Genomic DNA, 23,590 nt, shown 5'->3' on the forward strand with positions numbered 1-23,590 from the left:
TTTCAGCTAAATCTTTGAAAAATCATAGTAAATCATAGAAAAATCATAAAATGGAAAATCTAATTTTGTTGGAATCCACATGAGTAGATCTATACAGTGAACATATAATATGGTATGCTTAGTATAAATTTTTTTCTGTAACTTTAGATCTATGTTTTTCTGTAATTAATTTATTGCTACAGATCTATGGTCTAACTAAGTTATACATGATCCAATGAGCATGATTTTTTTACTATAGTTCAAACATACAATAATTAGCCCATCATAAAAAATTCACCATAATTGGACCATAGAAACTACAGTTATGAATTATTTTTTATAGAAAATCATAGATCTAAAGCTATAATAAAAAATTTATACTAAAGCATATTATATTATATATTCACTGTGTAGTTCTACTCATGTGGAGTCCAACAAAATTAGATTTTCTATTTTATGATTTTTCTATGATTTACTATAATTTTCTAAAGATTTAGCCGAAATAAATAAAAAGGAAAAAGACAAAATCGCCTTTGAAAACCACTTATAAACGGTCAGGGAGGTAAAACTACGGTTTTAAAAGTTTGAGGAGGTGTTTTACCTGGTTTTAGAGTTCAGGGAGGAAAAACAAACTTTTGTAAAAGTTGAGGGAGGTAATGTAGACTTTTTTTTTTAAGAAAACTCCCCCTCTCTCTCATCTTCTGGCCCGAGCGGCCCAGCCCCTTTCTCTCCCACTCGGCCCGTCTCCTCTTTTTTCCCCTTTCCGAAGCCCACTCCCCTCACTGCGCACCAGCACAAGGCGGCGAACCCTCCCAGCTCGGCCCGGCCTCCCCTATCCGCAGGTCCAGCAGACCACGCGGAAGCCCGCGCGCCCCTTCCCTCTCTGCTCTGTCTCTGACGAACCGGCCCGCCGCGCCGTCCCTGGCCGCCTTCATCAAGTTCCTCACTAGCCCCTGCTCTCCCTCTCGCTTGTAATTCAGGAACTAGCTGCATCGTCTTCTCCACCTACCTTGACGCCGCCGCCGCGCCGCCACTCCATCCGGTAAGACATGGAGGAGTACCTGGAGAGCATGAAGTCCCTCCGCTCCTACATGAACGGTGCGTGCATCTCGCGATCGCAACCCATATTCCCAATTCCCTCCCTCACCTTTGGCCTGATATCGTTCCGCCACCATTGGGGTGGTTGCGTGATGTGATGCAGATCTCGAGGACGACGCCGCGAAGCGGTCTGTGGAGGAGCAGCAGCAGCGTACAGCCATCGACGCCCACGACGCCGACATCGCGCTAGGTACGGACAAGTGTTGGTTTCCCGGGCTCGCAACGTACGCTAACTTTGTCTCGAGTGTTGGCTTTGCCTGTTGTTTTTTTGTTTCAAGTGAGGGCGCAAGCAAAGCAGGCGAGCGAGGAGGCCGAGCAGCTGGGCACAGCGAGGGCTAAGGTAGGCATGCAGATGGCCGAGAAGCAGGGACGGATTGCCACTCTGGAGATCGAGTGCGCTACACTGAAGCAGGTGAGGGCTGGAAATTATTGTTTCTAGTATTCGCCAAATTCCATTTCCTAGAACATTGCTTAGTGTATTTAGTAAAACTGATGAATGGTGGAAATGTTATGTAAGCTTATTTACTATTTAGTGGGAAATTGTGAGGATTTGGTGGAGGAAAGGAAATGTAGCAGTTGATTCTTAGGCCAAAAAAGTTGAAAACTAGGCACTTGAACAATTAAATGTTGTTGAGACCTGTAGCGATAACTGATTATTTATCCTGGTTAATTTTTCTGAGGGGATTTCATTCTGAGTTAAGGTCATGTTTGGAACGTAGGAATGGAAAACACTGGAATTGAAGTAAACCTAGGAATAGGAAAGGAATGAAGGTGGGAAAAAGAGAAGTGGAAAAAGGGAAGGAAGTTGAAGGACAAAGTGTTTGGAATGCAGGAATCAAAATACAGGGAGTGGAGTATTATGTTGAAAGAAAGCTGCAAATATATATTACTAAATCAGTCTCAAGAACGTGGAGTACTAACATAAAAGGCCTATTTTCTTTTACCCATTTTCTTTAAATATTTTTTCTACCAATGGTGCTTATCTAATCAGTACACAGTAAAAGGCATATGCTCTTTTCCCACTGCGATATAGAGCATTCCTCTCCGTTCTTTGTTCTGATTCTCTCCATTTTACTGCATCAATTAAGCACTTAGTGACCTCCATCCTCATTGATTTGATCTGGTGATGAGAAGAAGTAAAGCAATCAGTGGCTGCCTGTGCTGGGGACAGGGCTAGCAGTCCAGCATGGATGCTAGGTCTTAGCGGTTACTAGGACGGTGGTAGGGATGAGAACACAATGGGGCATCAATGAAGGCAATAGATCAACTATCGGTGCACCTCCTCGTTCTCTCTCTTCTATATACATTCTGTTCAGGCATCTGCAAAGGAAAAGAAATCTCTCTCTTCTACACTTCTACATACATTCTGTTCAGGTATCTGCAAAGGAAAAACCCAGACATTGGAGTGGATTTTTGGTTTTCTGTGAAATGAGCATCTAGCTACAGTATTCCAAGGAAAGTAATTGGCTCTTCCTGTGTTCCATACGCTCACTTAGAGGTCCTTTCCTCTGTTTTGTGGCTCCTACAAATTTCCTTTGTAATTCGTCAAATCCAAACAGGATATGATTATCATCCTTTTCATGTTCTGTTGACTTTATAGTTGGAGTAAAGGCAGCCCTTGAACTTGGCAGCGCGTGTCATCTAGGTCCCTGGACACCTCAAATGCACATCTAACCTCTAGAAACTTGGCCCATGCTGCATCATAGGTTCAAATGGGCCTTGGCAAGACCCAATTGCTGACTTGGCAGCCCACGCTGGCACCCGCCTTGTCCATGCGCTCTGCGGTTGCCCCGCGGCGTACCCCACTTCCGCCGCCGCGCCAATCGCGCCTCGTTTGTGCGAACTGATGCCGCTTGCCAACGTCGTGCCCTGCCTTGTCGTGTCGCGTCGAACGTGCCACCTAGGTTGGCCTCGCCCCAGCCCGTCGCTGCGCCAAGAGGCCGCTGTCCAGGTCCCGCCGTACCTGCCTGAGCCGAGCACTACCTCATCGGCCGCGTCGGCATGCTGGACCACCGCTCCTACTGCTGCATTGTGTGCTATGGCTACCGTGACGTGCACCAGGAAGTGGACTCCTTTGTTATGGAGCTCGTCGAGAGCCTCGCCATGTTCATCAAGCTGGACGTGTTGTTCCGCTGCAGCGAACGCTGGCGGCGGCTAGCAGTGGGACAACAGCGACTACGAGCTGGAGAACACGCTGACGGTCATCGGGAGCAACACGCTGTGGCACCACCTGGGCTTGGGCTAGGACCACTCCTGCTCCCACGATGGCGCGTCGTCTGGCTCTGATCACGTGGATGGCATAGAGCTCGCTGCAGCGGCTCTGGTGCCGGCTGTCGTCAAGAAGCCGGTGAGGCTCACGGTGGTGGCGCCCAGGAGCCCCGGCGTGGGCGAGAGCATGCTGGAGGAGCTGTGTGAGGCACGTGAGGCTGGCACGACATTCATCTAGGGGCACTCGCACATGCAGAAAACTCTGACTACAGTAAATACTAAAATCTAAAACAACAACATAGCCTTTCAATCCCAAGCAAGTTGTGGTAAGCTAGAGTTGAAATCCACCAAAAGCCCCAAGTCACGGTTCAGGCACTTCAATAGCTGCTTTTCCAAGTACTCCTATTCAAACATAGATCTCTAGGTATATCCCAAGCTTTCAAATATCTTTTTATTGCCCCCCATGTCAATTTCGGTCTTTCTCTACCTCTCCTTGTATTATTAGCTTGGCTTAGGATTCCACAATGCACTGGTGCCTCTGGAGGTTTGGACATGGGCAAACCACTTCAACCGATGTTGGACAAGCTTTTCTTTAATTGGTGCTACCTCTAGGTGATCACGTATATCATTGTTCCGAACTCGGTCCATTCTTGTGTCACCACAAATCCATCGCAACATACGCATTTCTGCAACACTCAGTTGTTGAACATGTCGAATCTTTGTAGGCCAACATTCTACTCCATACAACATAGCCGGTCTAATCGTCGTTCTATAGAACTTACCTTTTAGCTTTTGTGGTACCCTCTTGTCATAGAGAATGCCAAAAGCTTGTCGCCACTTGATCCACCCTGCTTTGATTCTATGGCTAACGTCCACATCAATATATCCATCCCTCTGTAGCATCGATCCCAGATACCGAAATGTATCCTTCTTAGGCACTACTTGACCTTCTAAACTCACATCTCCCTCCTCCTGTACAACTCCGCTAAAGTCGTATCTCATGTATTCGGTTTTAGTTTTGCTCAATCTAAAACCTTTAAACTCAAGGGTCTGCCGCCATAACTCTAGTTTCCTATTTACTCTCGCCTGGCTTTCGTCCACTAACACTACATCAACAGCGAACAATATACACCAAAGGATATCCCCTTGTATGTTTCTGGTAACCTTATCCATTACCAAGGCAAAGAGATACGGGCTTAAGGCTGACCCTTGATGAAGTCCAATTTTAATTGGGAAGTAATCTGTGTTACCATTGTTTGTTCGAACACTAGTCACAACATTGTTGTACATGTCCTTGATGAGGGTCACGTACTTTGATGGGACTTTATGTTTGTCCAAAGACCATCACGTAACATTTCTTGATATCTTATCATAAGACTTCTCTAAGTCAATGAAAATCAAGTGGAGGTCCTTCTGCTGCTCTCTAAACTGCTTTATAACCTGTCTTATTAAGAAGATTGCTTCTGTGGTTGATCTCCCGAGCATGAAACCAAATTGGTTTGTTGATATCTGCGTCGTTCCTCACAGGCGCTGCTCGATGACTCTCTCCCATAACTTCATACTATGGCTCATCAACTTAATTCCACGATAATTAGTACAACTTTGGATATCTCCCTTTTCTTGTAGATTGGTACCAATATGCTTCTTCTTCCGCTCCTCAGGCATCTTGTTCGATCGAAAGATATAGCTGAACATCTTGGTTAGCCATACTATAGCTATATTCTCGAGACATCTCCACACCTTGATTGGGATGCCATCACGGCCTATCGCTTTGCCTCCTTTCATCCTTTTCAAGGCTTCTCCGACCTCCGATTCTTGAATCCTTCGCACAAAGCGCCGGTTAGTGTCATCAAACGAGTCGTCCAGCTGAACGGTGGTGTTCTCGTTCTCACCATTGAACAATTTATCAAAATACTATTGCCATCTATGTCTGATCTCATCCTCCTTCATCAAGAGCTGCTCCCTCTTATCCTTTATGCACTTGACTTGGTTGAAGTCCATTGTCTTCCTATCGCGAGCCCTAGCCATCCTATAAATGTCCTTCTCTCCTTCCTTAAAAAGGGCAGCCCCAGTGCACGTAGCTCCTGCTTGCGCAGGGTCGGGGGAAGGGTCCGACCACTTGGGTCTTTTGTACGCAGCCTTTCCCAGCATTTCTGCAAGAGGCTGTTTCCAGGACTTGAACCCGTGACCTCATGGTCACAAGGCAGCAGCTTTGTCACTGCACCAAGGCTCCCCTTCCCTTCTCTCCTTCCTTCAAGTACTAAAATCTAAAAATTCATGACAAAACTGTTCTTGCTGGGGTCTTCTTGGTGCCTTGGATTAAAAATGTTGCCAGCTGTTAATCATATTTTCTAAAGAAAACTAGACGAATCTAGTAGGAAATAGGTAGCTTTGTATATTAGGAAGAAAATAGGCACAAAAATTCACCTCGACGTGGACTTGAACATATGTGGCTGGGTGTATACTCACACCCTCAACCAACTGAACTAGACTCAGCTTCCTTGATGGTAATCAATTTTGATCAAGACTTCAAACATTTTTAAGTTTTTTTCTTTTTCTTTTTGTCTATAGACATATGTTACTTATATTTGTAATTGCTATGACTATGCTACTTATGGTAACATAATCTGGATTTACTTATTGGTTTTTCATGACTATAAGATGCATATCCTATAAGTGGTTTCTTATGTGAGATTTACCTTTTTCTAAAACTATTATTTGTCTTAAAGAATGAGTTCTTTTTTCATCATTGCAAAATGGAAACTCAACAGTATACACAGGCTATTGTTTGGGACATAAGTTGTTCTTTAAAGAAGCATGTTTAATGGTAATCTCCCCGAACAAATTTTCCTACAAGACCGAAGTCATATTATCTTAATCTTCCCTATATTTTCACTAGTTTGTGAATATCTGACCTTTGCTCATCTTGTCTTAATAATAGATACAAATTTGCGCCATGACTCTACCGTATAACTTATTTCATTTTAAATATCTTGAAGGAACTTTCAAAACCACATTAAATATTAAGTTGAGTATATTCAAATGTCTAACTTCATTTCCACCCTTCATGACTTGAGACCTTGGAGCTCCTCCATCAGGAAACTGCAAGTACTTTTGTGAAACTCAGTGAGAAAAGGTGCAACTATATCCCTTGAAAATAACATACCATAAGTTCTAAGTTGTAACATACAGTAACTATAAGTTTTTGCGTGGACAGATTGTTCTACAAAAAGACAACAGAAACCTTGACTGTCAAACTACAGGAGCAACAGGTTTATCTTATTGTTTGTTTTCATGATTACTTTTTATGATCAATATTATTTGTCTCTTGAGAAAGATGGCCCAACTGTAGATGCCATTGCCTAACAATCCTACATTGTTTATTTCACAGGAATGGCTTAGTATGAAGAATAAGATTACTAGAAAGGAGCCACATGTAAGCCTTTTGTTCACGTAAATAAATCAGTCTGCTTTGTTTTCATGATTATTGTTTTTGTGTAGAAATCTAATTCAACTATTATTGACTAGTCACTTATTATATTGTTGAAGTTTTTGGTGCACACAAATATAAATCAGAAAGCATATGGGTAATTTTGTATCATTTGTTAAGATTAGGTAATACTGCTAACAAGCTCACGGAATCAGAGATGGGAAGGAGAGGAGGAACATGAGTGGGTGTGTGGCGGTGTAAACATTAGCACTGTAGTGACAACTGAGAACCAGCAGTAATGATGGCTTAAGGCTTCAACTATAGGTTCAGCTTGGTGCCATCCCTGTCTGCAGGAGCTCTATGCTTTTTTTCTTTCTTTTGAAAACGCAGGAGAGCTGCATATCTTTAATATTAAGAAGAGAAAAAGGGGGTAAAGAAACCCTTGAAACACACCCACGCCACACACTTTATCCAGTTACAAAATTACATTCGCACCTATGCTAGAGAGGGAAACTACCACGACCTACAGTCAGCTGACTTCATTAATGTTCGATCCTTATTTAAATATGTTATTTTTATTTGGATAATAAGATCTTGAGAATTGTAGTAAGAATAAGAGGGCAGTCTAATGCTCAGTGAGCATGGGAACATTGATAACTGAAGATCATGATGGTATTAAAACTATTTGTAGACTTTGTTTTTACTCGTGTGAACTCCACGTTCAAATTGAACTTACTTTATCAGTTTAATGAGATCTTGAATGTGGGGTGTCAATTTTGGATTTGGAACTGCATTTTAATCTTGATAAAACTTCCATCAAGAAGCGCATTAAATCTCATCATTTGTTTGTTCAGGAACAGTGTTATACAAACAAGTAAACTTAGCATTATAAAAAGTGTCGTAAATTAGTCATTTTCCTGCAGTGCTCAACTTTTTTCATGTATCTCACTTCTAGACATATAGAGTCACAACATGTAACAGAATTACCATACCATGCACAGTCAGATGCCAACATAAATTCTACATATTTGGATCCTAGACTGACACTTTTTCCCAGTCAATCCTTGATGATGATTGATGCCTTGCATAGATTGATTCCTAGCCTTAATTCTAACAAAACTGTACAAAAATTATCTGATCTTTGTGAAACCACAGAAATGGCCAATTTAGGTTCACGTCAAAGAATGGCAGGAAAACATATCAAGTACCAGTGTGTTTTGTCCACAAAGTTCAGCCATTCTGTTATGTCTTCAGTTCCTGGTGGTGCGTTCACACTTGCACTGAGAGTTCCAGAATTTCAGTTATGGAGCAGTTCCTAATTCAATGGTACCCTAGGGTCAACTGCCGCAAGTGGAAGTATTTTCTAGTGCATCTGTTTGTGCATTTTAACCCAGCTCTTGCATAGTTGCCTGAAACAGAATAATTTCAACACATAACATGGATATCTGTCAAGTCATTTCCATTTTCTAATGGCTTGTAACATGAAGCAGCCACACAATGTTTAATAAGTGTTGGAACTTATGCATGCAGGTTGCCAAATCTCAGAGCAAGCAAAACTTCATTGAAGGTACTGGTTTCTCCGAAAACAGAGGAAGTAGTTAGTGTCGTTCCATGCCATTTTATGCCTGTGTTGTATTCATGTTGACATGCTTCCACATATGGGGAGATTATTGCACAGGGTACATTTCCAGTGTGACATATTTTATTATTGTTTACATTGTGTGGCTGTTAAACTAGTAATTTTTCTTTCCCCCCTCCTACCAAGGACTATTGAAATCTACATAATCTTGCCTTTCCACATGTATGGATACAACATTAGGCAAAACACAGATGAGTAGCTAGTCAAATCATCAAACTGAAAATTTTGTAACTTCGACTGAACTTCGATGTGGTGTTACTTGCAGGGGAGAAACATGTCATGTTTAACTCAGTAGGGAGCCTGGATAAGTTTGTTAGTATTCACACCCCTCCCTTCCTCCATTCCCACAACTATGCAAATTGTGATGTGCTTTTCAGTTTTCAATCAAACAGGAAAGTGATCCTCGGAACAAGCACAGGAAACTCTACACTCAACTGGTGTCAGCTCAGCTCAAGATACAAGACATCAAATCACAGAGATCAGCGCTTCTTTTAGAAATCAGCAAAGTATATCAATTAGGACCTAAGATTCTTTATTATTGTATGTACCTAGTGAAACTAACAGACATGAATATACTTTGCAGATCAAGCAGATTCTAGAGCAAGAGAAAAACATAATTGCTGACTTTCCTGTAATTTCATTGCTCATGTTTAAACATTGCTCATGTTAAATTCTTCCCACATGCATTGTCATCTGGTGCTTGCAGGCTGCACTACAGCAGATGGATATGAAGTCCTTGGAGGAGGAATACAAAGCAATGCAAGGTGATAAATCTGGGGAAGTTGAGTACTTCCAGACTCTTGATGAAACAATTAATGGGATGAAGGTACTTTGGTGTTGTTCAGTTTGGATGCCGCATCATGACTAAAACAATTAGGAATTATTCAGTTTGCTTTACTCATGGCCATGCTTCATGGACCTCTTCTTAGCAATTTTAACATGTGAATTTCATTTCCTGCATGCAGGGGATTTCGGATCCTGTCAAATGCCGTTGCGGACTGGAGTACAAGCGTAAAACTTGTTGGCGAAGCCATGGATATAAGCTAAACTCGTGTAGAACGACCATAGTATACACATAGATGCATATCTCCACCAAATTTCGTGCATATTGGATCTGTTCATTGTGAAAGATGGATTATTCTTTGGAGGGTACAGAATCTTCTCGCATGTAATACGGCTGACTGCTTTGGGCAGAGCTTGACAGCGTCATCATGAAGAATATAGAATTCTGATTCTGATGTTAGAACTATGTGGAGCTTGAATGAACTATACGGGCCATAGTTTTGTTCAATAATTGTTTTTCCTTTCCCTCAACCGCATGTCCAGAGTGCAGACTTTATTTCGCTACCCTCCGATTTTATTTGGATGACAAGCAAGGATTTTGGTTAAGGATACGAAAGGATGCTACTTAATAATCTGTTGGCACATCAAGAAATGCTGCAAATATTCCACCTATAGTTGAGAGAATTTTCTATTTGACACTAGAAAAAATCTCTTATTTGACACCCAAACTTAAATCACTGGATAAAAAAAAGTTGACTGATGCTGCTTCTTTGGAAAAAAAAAAGTTGAAAGTTGAAACCGGTAAAAAGGTCTGTTATCTTGAGAAAAAGAAAAGAAAAGAATGAGCATGCTAATTGTTGATTTTCAGTAGTGTTATCGGAAATGTTGTACGCAGGATGTCTGTCCTGTCTGGACGCTGGGGCTAGCGTCCTAGCCCAATAAACCTTCCGGATCCATCCTTTCGTTGACCCTACTGCTCGCCCCTGCTCCGCTGTCTGCCCCGCTCCTTCTACTCGTGTTCCGCGTGCTGCTCCTACTCCGTCGCCCAACTTACTGCTTCTGTTCATATTCCGCGTGCTCACCCCGCTGCTCCTGACACTACTCTTGCTTCGCCGTCCCGCCCTGCCCGACGACGCTGATAGGCGCCGCCAGTGCAAGGAGAAGTGTCGTGCCCTCGTACGGAAGCCCTCTGACCTCGCCTCCTGCTACGGCTGTGGTGCGCCGGCGCCCCGATGAAGACGACGGAGGAGGCCGCACTAGGATACGATGCATGTTGCAAATGTACAATTCAAAATGTTTCAAAAGTTTGAGAGATATGTTGTAAGCGTTGTATATCGATGTTGCAAAAGTAGATTGGGATGCTACACTATGTTGCAATGGTTATACACATATGTTTTAAGTGTATATCCCAAATGTTTCATCTGCTCCAGACGAATGTTGCAAGCGGTTTATCTGGATATTGCAAAAGTGGATCTGGAGGTTGCATATACACGCATGTTGCAAACATATGTTTCAATTGTTTTCAGGTGTTTCATACGTATATTTACAAGTGTTTCATCTGAATGTTGCATATGTTTGTAATGATTTTTAAATGTTTTTCAGGCGTTTTCGCAAGTGTTTCAGACGCTTGTTTCAAGTGTTTCATGTGTCTTTTTTTGGAATGTTGCAACTGTTACATCTGGATATTTCAAAAGTAGATCGGGTGTTGCACATGAGATGCGCGTGGCAAGCAGCTGGTAGCGCGGACGACGTTCAGTGTGGCGTGGGTGACGTCCGGAGTGGTGCGGGCCCACTGATGTTGCGCTCGCTCACGAGCCCGACGCGGTAGGCGCTCGCTCACTCCATGTACGAGTAGCGTCCGGACGCGCTAGCAAGTCGGTAGTATTATTCAAGTACAGATATGAACACCGTGTATCTTTTCAGAAACTGAACACAATGATTCAACTCGATAGAGTGTTAGGGAAACTCCATTCCTTTTCAGCTGGACGCTGAAAGCGGAGAGACGAAAACAGATCCTAATTCCTAATAATTCATAAACGGAAACGCTATAGGTCAACCGTATAATTTATTTGCCACTGTCAACCGAATTTTCCATCGTTGGATCTGACTTTGGCCCGAGAGTTGCCGCCTGCATCACGCCGCCCCCGCCCTTCGAGCGTTGGATCTGATCGATCACGTTTTTGTCTCATCTCTGGGTGGACTCGCAGATGCCACAACACGTGTGCAGCCCGGGGTACGGCTCGCGCGTCGGCCTCCCCGCCACGACCTCGTCGGTGATGATGATAAAGCAGCTGCAGCAACTCATGCCGACACAGCAGCAGCAGCAGCAACAGCAGATGTGGCAGTACCAGCCGAGGTCGGACGCTACGCCTTCCCCGGTATCGGCGTCGGTGGCGGCAACGTGGCACGACATTTTGAAATTTTGTGAACATTTTGTTTTTTTTTGAATTTGTGAATAATTTGACATATTTTTTTATGTCTAGAATCCATAGAAATAATTTATATTTTTTTTTAAATTTTGACATATATTTGTGTTATTCCTAATTTATATCACTCTGTTCAATAAATTACACTAAAGAAATCATTGTAAACATAGTAATAAGACTATATAAATATAGCTAAAAGACGGTGTAATTGTATGAGAAAATTTTGAGTTGACAGGAGAGACAAAACAAGAATGTCACCTAGATAGATCCTTCATAAAACATCGCAACGAGAAATTAAACATGCGCTACAGGGAGAAGTCGATCTTGACTGGGAACGACACCGACGACGACGAGTCGCCGTTCTCGACCAGCACCTTGCTTACGCCGGAGGGCACGACGGTGTACGCAGTCCTCTCCACGATGCCGAACGCCTTGCACACGTTGAGCGTGAAGGGCACGGTCGCGGTGCTTGTGGCCGGCACGAACACCCTCCGGAACGCCGCCACCTGCTTGATCGGCGCCTGGGCCACCTCCGGCGGCGGCGCCGTGTACAACAGCACGACGTGGGCGCCGCCCCTCCCGCCGCCGTTGATCACGCTAATGTTGAAGCTGACGGTCTCTGTGCAGGCGTGTCCGGCAACGTCGACGGCCTGGCAGGATGGGGTGGTAGCCACGCTGGGCTTGTAGCTGAGCCCCTTGCAGTGGCCTCCGGTGGCCGGGAGCGTGACGGAGGTGCCGTCGGTGCTCGTCTCGTAGAGGAACTTGGTGTAGCTGAGGCCGTAGCCGAAGGGGTACAGCACCTCCGGGCCATCGTAGAACTTGTACGTCCTGCCGGGGTACCCCTTCTCCGGCACTGGCCGGAACTCCATGGACGTCATGGGGATCTGCTGGATGTACTTGTTCTTGAACCATGTCAGTGGCAGCCTTCCACCTATTTTTCATCATTCAATCAGAAAAATGATAAAACAACATTATTGGACAATAATTAGTGTGATAGTAATGCACAAGAAAGAAGTGGTATGGTCTTTGCACTTATTTACCTGGGTTATATCTTCCAAAGATGACATCAGCAATGGCGTTGCCGCCTTCACCGCCAGGGTACCCAGCCCAAAGGATGGCACCGATCTTGGGGTGCTTGTGCGCGAAGGAGACGTCGATGCCGCCTCCCGACAGGATGACCAGGATGATCGGGTTCGGTGAGGCCATGGCGAAGTGTAGGATCTCCTCTGTTTGGTTCTTGGGTAGGAGAAGATCCTCCCTGTCGTTTCCCTCCCTCTCGATGTGAAGGTTTATGCCACCCAAGTAGATGGTCGTATTCGCCCTGTGCGAGATCTTCACGTGCTTGCTTATACCTTGGCGCGGCGTGACGTAGCGGCATGGCGGTCCTGCGGATCATATACGAATGCATGAGTATCGATCATTATAACTCTGAAGTCTGAACACGCCGGCCGGCCTTTCGCCCTTTCCACTACCTGATTGATACACTGCATATGCTGACCTGTATAGTCGCCGTCCATGACCTTTTCAGGTGCCCGGGCGTGTGGTCCGTGCACGGCGACGGCAAGGATCTTCTCCGGGTCCAGAGGAAGAAGGTTGCCGTCGTTCTTGAGGAGCACTATTCCCTGCCTTGCGCCGTCGTGGGCGAGGCTCCTGTGCTTGTCGGTGCATATGTCCGTCTCGTTGAGGGAGGCGTACCGCGGGATGTTGTCGAAGTATCCCAGCCTCATGAGCGTCATGTACTGGTTCCTCAGCGCGCTGTCGATGTCGGACTCGCGCAGCTTGCCCTGCGCGACGGCGGCCTTGCTGTACTCGCTGAGGAAGTCCCTGAGCGGCCTGCCCTTCTCCTCGATCCAGCTCTCGGCGCAGTCGAGGTCGAGCCCCGCCCTGAGCGAGGCAGCGCTGGACTCGGCGCCGGTGAAGTTGAGCCAGGTGGCGTTGTCCGTCATGACGCGGATGGCGTCGCAGTCGGAGACGATGTAGCCGTGGAGCTGCCAGTCGCCACGGATGGTCCCGGAGAGGAGGCGCGCGTCGGCGCAGGCGGGGATGCCGTTCACGCGGTTGTAGGAGCACATGACGCTGCTGGCGTCGCCGTCGCGGACGCACATCTCGAAGGGCCGGAGGAAGGTCTCCGCCATGTCGCGCTCCGAGACGCGCGCGTCGAACTTGAACCGCGTGTGGTTGTGCCAGTCGTCCACGTCGTACGCGGCGTAGTGCTTGCAGCAGGCGGAGGTCTTGATAGGGCGGGTGGACGGGTCGCCGCCGCTGCCGGTGTCGTGGCCGGGGATGTCCTGCATGCCCCGGACGAAGTTCACGGCGTAGCGGCCGGCGACGAAGGGGTCCTCGCCGGGGGTCTCGAGGGCGCGGCCCCACCGCGGGTCGCGCACCACGTTGATGTTGGGGCTCCAGTACGTCAGCCCGCCCTTGCCAAGGTTGTACATCGCACGTGCCTCCGTCGAAACAGCCTGCATTCATCCATATACCATCAGATCTGCTATTAGTGTATATAGTAGATCTAATGTTTTGATCTAGCTACAAACGCTCGAAATGCCGACGGAAATCGAAATGCAAATAACACGTACAGATGCAATGCCGATCTGTGATGTACATACATATGCATGTTTCTATTGAGACATGGTAACGTGGCAGCACAAAAGAAAAACATTATTGTGAAGATCGATCGAAATGTACACATATATACCTGTCCAATGGACTTCCAGAGCGTCTCGTTGAAGGAGGCGGCGCTGTTGATGACGTTGGCGAAGACGGTGGCGTTGTTGACGGTGGCGCGGCCGGAGTGGTTCCCCGGCTTGCTGTGGAGGTCGTCGAACAGCGCCGTCGGGCCGGTGCTGGAGATGCCGTGCAGCGCCTCGGACCACCACTTGTAGGGCGGCAGGCCGACGCGAGGCGCGCCGTGGGATATGTCGCCGAGGTTGCCGACCTTCTCCTCCACCGTCATCCAGCCGATGAGGTCGCGCACCCGGTCCGCGTACGGCAGCGACGCGTCGCAGTAGGGGAACGCCGACATGTTGAGGCCCATCTCCGCGAACCGATCCGCGTCGCAGACCTTTGTGTACGCCTTGCCGAAGCTGGTCACGTTCACGGTGGTGGTGGTGGAGGAGGAGGCCATGGGGATGGCGGTGCTGCACAACAGCAACACGGCGAGGACGACGAGGAGATGGGACGGGGACGCCGCCATTGTTGGGAGGGAGACCTAACCACTAGCTAACGTGGTGCTGCGCGATGGGTTTGGGTGCACACTAGTGGGCAACATATATAGAGAGAGCTAGCTAGTAGATCGATAAGAGTCAGAGACGGGTGAGAGGGAAATGGGCGGGGTCGCAGCAAAGTTTCAAAATTCGGAGCGGTCTTTCGTTTCGAGTAAGGATGAATCATCCACCGATTGCGTTCGCGCTCTTTGGATAATGATGAATCTGTTTTAGATAGAGAGAATCAAGGAGAGGCAGTTGGAAGGCATACGTGAGTGAATGTGAATGCCGACGAAAATGGTTGTCACTGAGTTCATGAGAGAGGACGTTACTTCGGCCTCACGGTTTTCTTAGGATTTTATTAAAAAACTAGATAGCATGCTTGTGCGTTGCTATGCAATTTATACTAAAAACATACTGATTGCATGATAAGATAACAATACTGTAAAAATTAAATATCAACGTTAAAGTTACAGTTAATTCAAAAGGCAAAGTTTGTGAAATTAACAGTTACGGAGAGCGCGGCGTCACAGGCTTACAAACTCTACTTTATAGATATTTCCGTGATGCGCTTAAGATAATGTTTTATATCGGCAGGAAGAAATCTCTGATACCCATTTCTTTCGTGCGTCAATAAATCCACGAATAAATTCCACCGTATCTCCATACCATCTTGTACACAGACTCGAGTATATATGTCAATATTAATGTCTGTCGCATGTGTAATACTGCATCTCTTGAAAAATCTTTCACAAAAACTTAAAACAAAGTGTTATACTCACCGTATAAATATGTGTAGCTTTTGGTCTATTCCACATAGACATATACTATAGAATAAGATATCCACTTAAGTGTCTCCGGCAAGATTCACGATCAGCGATATATAGAACTCAGAGTACTCATGCCTAATCCTACCGCCGTCGCTACAAAAGACAGCGCAGGCGCCGGTCCAACCTTCCGCCACGCCGCAGCCGCTGCCCTTGCAACCTACCTCTGGCAGCGGCAATCAACCATAGATAGGTCATGGAACTGTTACTTAGTCGCAGGGCTGAATGGATTTAGTAACTGCATGAGAAAAATGTTTTCAGCTAATGTACCAATATACTGAATATGGAAATGTTACTTAGCGGCAGGAATTGTTACATTGGTAGATTTGCTCTAGACAAATATTCTGAATTGTTAAAAAATTATATAGGTTAATCTTATTTCCATTCAGTGCATTAGGTACTTGTAGGGGTATGCCCCCCGGTATCCTAAAGATAAGACATGGGCCGCACCATCAGGGGTGGCCCAGGCCCACAAGATCAAGGCGTGCACGGCGCTGCTCGGCGTGCACTGCAAGACATTGTATAGTACCAAATATGATACTTTACTTATAACCCTGTCCCTCCAGACTATATAAGGAGAGACAGGGGTCCCCTAGCGGACAAGCTACTTGATCGTCCAGATCAATACAATACACCAAAGACACAGGACGTAGGGTATTACGTCAACCAGACGGCCCGAACCTGTCTAAATCGCTATCTCTATGTCTTGTGTCACCATCCTAGTTCCTGATTACGTGCACCCCTACCGACAAAGCTACCATCGCGGGATACCCCTCGGTGGACTACCAACGATATTCTGTCGACAGTTGGCGCGCCAGATAGGGGTATGCGCTTGATCCCATGGCGAACCAGATGGATCTCAACATCATCAGCATGTTCACGACGATGGCCTCGTGCATCCAACTGCTTGTACAGGCTATCGTTGGAAGGTGCTCCTATACAAGCAAGCTCCTGCGCCATTCGATCTCAAGATGCTACGCTGGAGCTTCACCGTGATTACATACCGGGTCGTGCTCATGGCCACAACGTGCATAGGTGTCCAGTCGCCGAGATCCAATCAAGACACATGGCCTACAGCCGCATGCACGCAACCTCGTCATCGGCGTCTTCTCCGACTTCACCGACCCGCCGAGGACTCGGCGACGCGACTACATGGCATTTGTACTCCGAGCCGCATCCGCACGGGAGTTCTACTCCAATTCGAATCGAGCACAACATGCAGCAGAGATCTCCATGGAAGCAAATCTGCATGCATGCAAGCAAATAAGGAAGAAGTACGTGTACATCTACATGCAGACCAACTACAGATCGCTGCGGCACTTGCATGTGCACACGCACATATGGCATCAAGCACGCTTCGGCCACGCCCCATCTCCGCCGTACAACATCGTTTCTCCGACCAGTCAATGATCTCACCGAATCTCCTAAAGCTGATCACTAGTATAAGGACGACGTCGCCCGGACTACTCGCTTCGACCATCTGCCGCGTCGCAATGATGATCGCCGTGAAGAACGTCGCCATGACAACCGCGACCACCGCCATGACGACAGTTCGAAAAGCTCGAGGGCCGGGAAATTTCGTCAACGCCGACCAGATAACGCCATACGCCGCCGACCAGACATTCTATCTAAAGCTAAGTCACGTTTTAATATTCTTCTAAACTATTCTCCAATCTTCGTTAATCGCCATAATGTTTCTTCGAACTATTTTCTCCATGTTTGCTCTCCAAACAATTTTTCGAATCATCGAACAGTCACTTTGATGCTCGGATGCCTCCAGAGACGCCCCTGTCTCCGGCTCCTCCTACACGTGCTACAGGCTCCGCGCTCTGTGTTATGGGTGGTCGGCAGCGGCTCCTTGGTCGCGCCTATTCCTCCTACATGTGCACGGGCTCCATGCTCGACGTTATGGACTATGGGCTAGCTAGGGCTAGAGACTCAGCTACACACTAACTGGTCGGGTGGTTTATATTAAACATAAATATATTTTCACGCCAACTGATCGCTAAGCTACATATGCTATTTTTTCTTTGGAGTTCATATATTTTTACATCATGTACTACCCATTCTACATATTTGTTTTGCAGGATCAGAGTCCAGGTGATCGGATCACCTGGTGCTCGGAGGACTTCTCCACCGATCAACTGGTCAGACCACTCGGTTCATGTACTCCGTCACCGACCAGTTGATCGGACTGTTCGTCGGTCACTTCTACTCAATGCTCACTTCGCGGCCGACAAGTTGACCAGACTGTTCGCCGCTCGTGCTTCATCGCCAGCTACGTCGGTTACTCCTTAGCGCTTGGATTCTTCGTGCTCGAGGACTAAGTGGGCACACTTCACCGCACGAACGTCGCCAGCTATGCCGGGGACTCCTCGGTGCTCGAACATCGTCAGCGACGCCTGGGACTCCTCACTCCTCGGTGCTCGGTCATCGCTAGCGACATCGGGGACTCCTCACTCCTCGGTGCTCGGTCATCGCTAGCGACGCCGAGGACTCCTCGCTCCTCGGTGCTCGGACATCGCTGCCTATGCCGGGGACTCCTCACTCCTCGGTGCTCGGTCATCGCCCGTGACGCTGGGGACTCCTCGCTCCTCGGTGCTCGAACATCGCCAGTGATGCCGGGGACTCCTCGCTCCTCGGTGCTCGGACATCGCCGCCTATGTCGGAGACTCCTTGCTCCTTGGTGCTCGGTCATCGCCAGCGACGCCGGGGACTCCTCGCTCCTCGGTGCTCAGTCATCGCCAGCGACGCCAGGGGACTCCTTGCTCCTCGGTGCTCGGTCATCGCCAGTGACGCCGAGGGCTCCTCGCTCCTCGGTGCTCGATCATCGCCAGTGACGCTGGGGGCTCCTCGCTCCTCGGTGCTCGGTCATCGCCAGCGATGTCGAGGACTCCTCGCTCCGCGGTGCTCGGTCATCGCCTGTGACGCCAGGGACTCCTCGCTCCTCAGTGCTCGGTCATCGCCGGCGACGTCGGGGACTCCTCACTCCTCGGTGCTCGATCATCGCTAGCGACGCTGAGGACTCCTCGCTCCTCGGTGCTCGGTCATCGCCAGCGACGCCAGGGACTCCTCGCTCCTCGGTGCTCAGATATCGCTGCCTACGCCGGGGACTCCTCACTCCTCGGTGCTCGGTCATCGCCCATGACGCTGGGGACTCCTCACTCCTCGGTGCTCGAACATCGCCAGCGACGCCGAGGACTCCTCGCTCCTCGATGCTCGGACATCGCCGCCTACACCGAAGACTCCTTGCTCCTCAGGTGCTCAGGTCATCGCTAGCGACGCCAGGGACTCCTCGCTCCTCGGTGCTTGGTCATCGCCAGCAACGCTGGGGACTCCTCGCTCCTCGATGCTCGATCATCGCCAGTGACACCGGGGGCTCTGTCGACGCGGGACCCATAGGATACCCCACAAGGGAGAGAGAAGATCTAGTCTAACTAGGATTCTTCCCATGTAATCTTAGTAGTAGTACTATTTAGTAATCCTACTAGGAACTCTCATTGTAAACCAACTAGGACTCTGGCCTCCTGACTATATAAAGGAGGGCAGGGCTCCTGAATAAGAGAACAACAATTGTACAACACTTTATAATCAATCCAACGTAAAGGCTAACGCCGACTGGACGTAGGGTTATTACTCGATCCATGATCGAGGGCCTGAACCAGGATAAATCGACTGTCTCTTGCGTTAACCATCGAGTTCAGCATACGTCGAAGCCCGAACATACTGCCCCGGGTACCCCCGTGGCAGGCTATCGGTGGTAAAACATCGACAATTGGTGCGCCAGGTAGGGGCTTTCGGCGACTTTGCATCCGAGAGCTTGATGGACCTCGATAACATGATCTTCCCGACAGGATCAACTTTCATCTTTGGCTCATGGATCTGCGAGGCGGACAACTACGGCAAGCTTCAAGGCCATTTCCTCAAAGATCTAGATCATCATGAAGAATTTCCTATTTCGACAACTACGACGGATCAGCTCACCAGAAGATTCGCGCAGCTCATAATATCCGATTCAAATCAGATTTCACGGCTATGCACATCCGACTTGAATTCAAGTTCCGTGTCCAAGGTGAAGTTTCATTCAAGTTCTTTCAAGAAACTGAGTTCTTTTTCGGCAGGATTCCAGAGCACAACCCAAAACAACTCGGATTACACTCAGAGTTCTTTCAAGAAGTTGAATTCTTTTCCATTTGGGCTCGACAACATGGCAAAATCCTATCAGGGACAGTTCAAAAGATCCTTCAATCCAATGCTTGGGATACCACTGACAGGAGCCTAGGAGGGTCTCGTACTAATGATAACATCGCAAGACTATATCATCCACTGGCCAGGTTCCGTCCCTGAAGATAGCGGAACCCAACTAGTCGGCACAACAACAACAGCAATCCTACCCTACCAAGAAGGGGACTCGATCTACGACATCGAGGCATCTACTAAAGTCATCAGCAACTCCGACAGTATGAAAACCAACACCAATAACAGAACGGCTCATGCACGGGAAGTACTCATGGTTCGACGTCCTCGGTCACCATTAAATCCCCTAGAAGCACCCGATGTTAGGTCATCAGATGAATCAGAATCCAACATATCACCCTTTGCCCAGGGCTACGATGGAGAAACTGAGAGTCAGAAACAAGCTAGAGAAAGGAAAAACAAGTTGAAGCAAGGGCGCCAACACCGTGCTAGGCAGCGCAGGGAAGCCTAGATCAGATATGAGTCAGAGTTGGCTAAATACGACAGAAGAAAATCACAATGAGAAGTCGAAGGAAGACGCACGGCAAATACGCCTTACGATAAGATTCAAGAAGCATTAGAAGAACTCAGAGCAACTTCACATCCTGGTGAGAAGTATGAACAGCTCCAAGACTTGCTCCGGTCAACGATCCCGAGAACGCATGAAGAGAGAGACCAATCAAGACTACCTGCCAGATCAACAACCCATAGGCAAGAAGATCAAAATCAAAGGAAGTCCACTTTCGAAAGACTTGGGCCAGGTGGAAGTCATAACAGAGGAAGTAGGAAGGAACATAATCAAGGTCACCAATTTGAACAACAAGAAAGACCAGGAGTAAGGTGCCTACCTAGACAGCCTCGCAGAATTATTCCCATCAAAACAATAATTGGCTAGAAGGAGGTGCCGAATCCGAATTCAAAGAAGCCGGAACACACGATAGATTTCCCTGCTTCGCGAACAGGCTTGCGTCGGTACGATTACCTCACAAGTTCAAACCATCTAACCACTCTAAGTATGATGGCAAAACTGAACTAAGGCAATGGCTTAGAATATATTCACAATCAATTGAACTAGCCGGAGGAGACGATGATATCAAGACCCTGTTCTTTCCCATGGCACTAGAAACTATGCCCCTCCAATGGTTCGATAAATTGAACCCAGGGTCGATCAGAAATTGGGAGGACTTGTAAAGAGCTTTCTGTGAAAATTTCGCGGGTATCATCACACACCCGATCACTCATGTAGAACTGAAAGGACTCAAGCAAAAGGGAGGCGAAAGTCTCAGAAATTACTATCGATGATTCGGCGAACTGCGGGCTCAAGTTCATGACATCACCGAACGAGAAGTAATTGAAGCTTTCTCCCACGGAATCATGGCTAGGTGGCAATTTCAAGACTTCTGCAAAGAAAATCCGAGAAACAATAAAGAGTTCAGACGAACAGTAGAAAAGATGATTACTGTAGAAGAAAAAACACGAGAGAGGTTCCCAGATAGAAGCAACCAGGACAACCCGGACAAGCAAAATCATCGAAATAGTAGACATCAAGAAAGAAAACGTAGACCAGACAATACCGTGGCAATGGCCGACAAATCAAAGAAGCTTTCCAAACCTAGAAGATATGATGACATTGAAAACATACGTTGCCCATTACACCCCAATGGGAGACACACCATCAGAAATTGCTACACTTTCAATGATCGATACATAAGAAAAGATAGTAAGGAGAACACCAAAGAGGACAATCAGAAAAAAGATAAAGACAACCACGAGGACAAAGGATTCCAAAAACCCAGGGGAACGGTAGCAGTGATCTTCTCAGGGGCTCCAGATTGCAGAAGCAAACATCAAGAAAAACTAGCACTACGGACTATCATGACCACAGAACCGGCTACACCAAGATATCTCAATTGGTCACAGTATCCTATCCAATTTACCAGAGAAGACCAATGGACTAGTGTGGGAAACGCAGGCCATTATCCACTGGTTCTAGATCCAACTATTGCTGGTATGACTGTCACCAAAGTATTAATCGACGGGGGAGCCGGACTCAACATCATCTTTTCAGAAACACTAAGGAAGATGGGACTACAACTCGCCTGGGATGATCACACCAACAAGCACACCTTTTTACGGAATAGTACCCGGCAAAGCAGCCATGCCGCTCGGACAAATTACTCTACCAGTCACTTTTGGAACACCCTCGAACTACCAAACAGAATTCATCAAATTTGAGGTGGCAGACTTTGAGTCATCGTACCACGCAATTCTCGGACGACCGGCACTAGCAAAATTCATAGCGATACCGCATTACCCGTATTTGCTGCTCAAGATGCCAGGACCTAATGGAGTACTTTCCCTTCGAAGTGACTTGAAACGCGCTTTTGACTGCGATGTTCAAGCAATCCAGATTGCAGCCAGAGCACAAGATGACCAAAGTAGAAAAGAAATGGCCACAATTGCTGCAGAGATGAGCCAAGAAGAAATAGAAATACCGGCTAAAAAGCCCAGCATCATCACACCACCAAAAGAAGCCGACGTCAAGCAAATTGACTTGGGCACTGGCGATACCTCCAAGACAGCAACCATCAGTGCTCACCTCTCGGCAAAATAGGAACTCGTGCTCACCAACTTTCTTCGGGACAACAAAGATATCTTCGCTTGGAAGCCGGCTGACATGCCAGGTGTCCCAAGAGAGTTGGCTGAGCACAGAATTGAAGTTAATGAAAGCTCCAAGCCTGTAAAGCAATGGCTACGATGATTCTCACCTGACAAGAAGGCAGCAATTAAAAAAGAAATCACAAAGCTAATGGTGGCTGGATTCATTAGAGAAATCCTTCATCCAGATTGGCTAGCAAACCCAGTCCTTGTGTAGAAGAAGAACATGGACGAGTGGCGCATGTGCGTCGACTACACAGATCTCAACAAACATTGCCCAAAAGATCCGTTCAGGCTACCACGCATTGACCAGATAGTTGACTCAACAGCAGGGTCTGCACTATTATCCTTTCTCGATTGCTATTCAGGGTATCACCAGATCGCATTAAAAGAACAAGACCAGAGCAAGACGTCTTTCATTACTCCGTTCGGTGCTTACTGTTACAAGACCATGTCATTTGGACTAAAGAACGCTGGCGCCACATACCAAAGAGCTATCCAAACTTGCCTTGGGGATCAAATCGGTGAAAATGTGGAGGCATACGTGGATGATGTAGTGGTGAAGACAAAGAACCCAGACACTCTGATTGAAGATTTGAAGCAAACCTTCGAAAACTTGAAGAGATGGAGATGGAAGTTGAACCCAAATAAATGTGTATTCGGAGTTCCCTCAGGACAACTACTCGGATTTTTGGTCTGTCAGCGCGGGATTGAAGCCAGCACCAAGCAAATTCGAGCTATAACAGAAATGGGCCCACCTAGAAACATCAAAGATGTGCAAAAGCTAACGGGCTGCATAGCGGTACTCAATCGTTTCATTTCAAGGCTCGGTGAAAAAGGACTACCTTTCTTTAAACTACTAAAGAAGACAGATACGTTCAAATGGACAGAAGAAGCCAATGAAGCTTTCAAGAAACTTAAGGCATACCTCACATCCTCACCAATTCTCACACCCCCAAGGAAAGACGAAGATATGATGCTATACATTGCGGCGACTACTGCTGTGGTCAGCACGGCAATAGTCGTAGAAAGAGAAGAAGAAGGACGCATGTATAAAGTACAACGACCCATATACTACATCAGCGAAGTATTATCTGAAT

General features: G+C 47.0%; 2 protein-coding genes and 1 pseudogene across 2 annotated transcripts in view; 1 reads left to right on the forward strand and 2 right to left on the reverse strand.

The window, feature by feature from the left end:
• The window catches only part of LOC136521455 (uncharacterized), a 178,945-nt gene that overhangs the window by 25,637 nt on the left and 129,718 nt on the right, over positions 1 to 23,590 (reverse strand). The window lies entirely within an intron of this gene.
• Positions 855 to 9,658, forward strand: LOC136521286 (golgin-84-like; annotated as a pseudogene).
• Positions 11,759 to 14,774, reverse strand: LOC136522489 (beta-D-xylosidase 3-like). Its single transcript, XM_066516303.1, has 4 exons — positions 14,262 to 14,774; positions 13,062 to 14,025; positions 12,604 to 12,948; positions 11,759 to 12,494 (listed from the first exon to the last, which is right to left on the reverse strand). The coding sequence occupies exons 1-4, from the start codon at positions 14,757 to 14,759 to the stop codon at positions 11,869 to 11,871; spliced, it is 2,433 nt and encodes an 810-aa protein (XP_066372400.1). The 5' UTR covers positions 14,760 to 14,774; the 3' UTR covers positions 11,759 to 11,868.

The sequence above is a fragment of the Miscanthus floridulus genome, chromosome 18, assembly GCF_019320115.1.
Source record: "Miscanthus floridulus cultivar M001 chromosome 18, ASM1932011v1, whole genome shotgun sequence".
NCBI classification, from domain to species: domain Eukaryota; kingdom Viridiplantae; phylum Streptophyta; class Magnoliopsida; order Poales; family Poaceae; genus Miscanthus; species Miscanthus floridulus.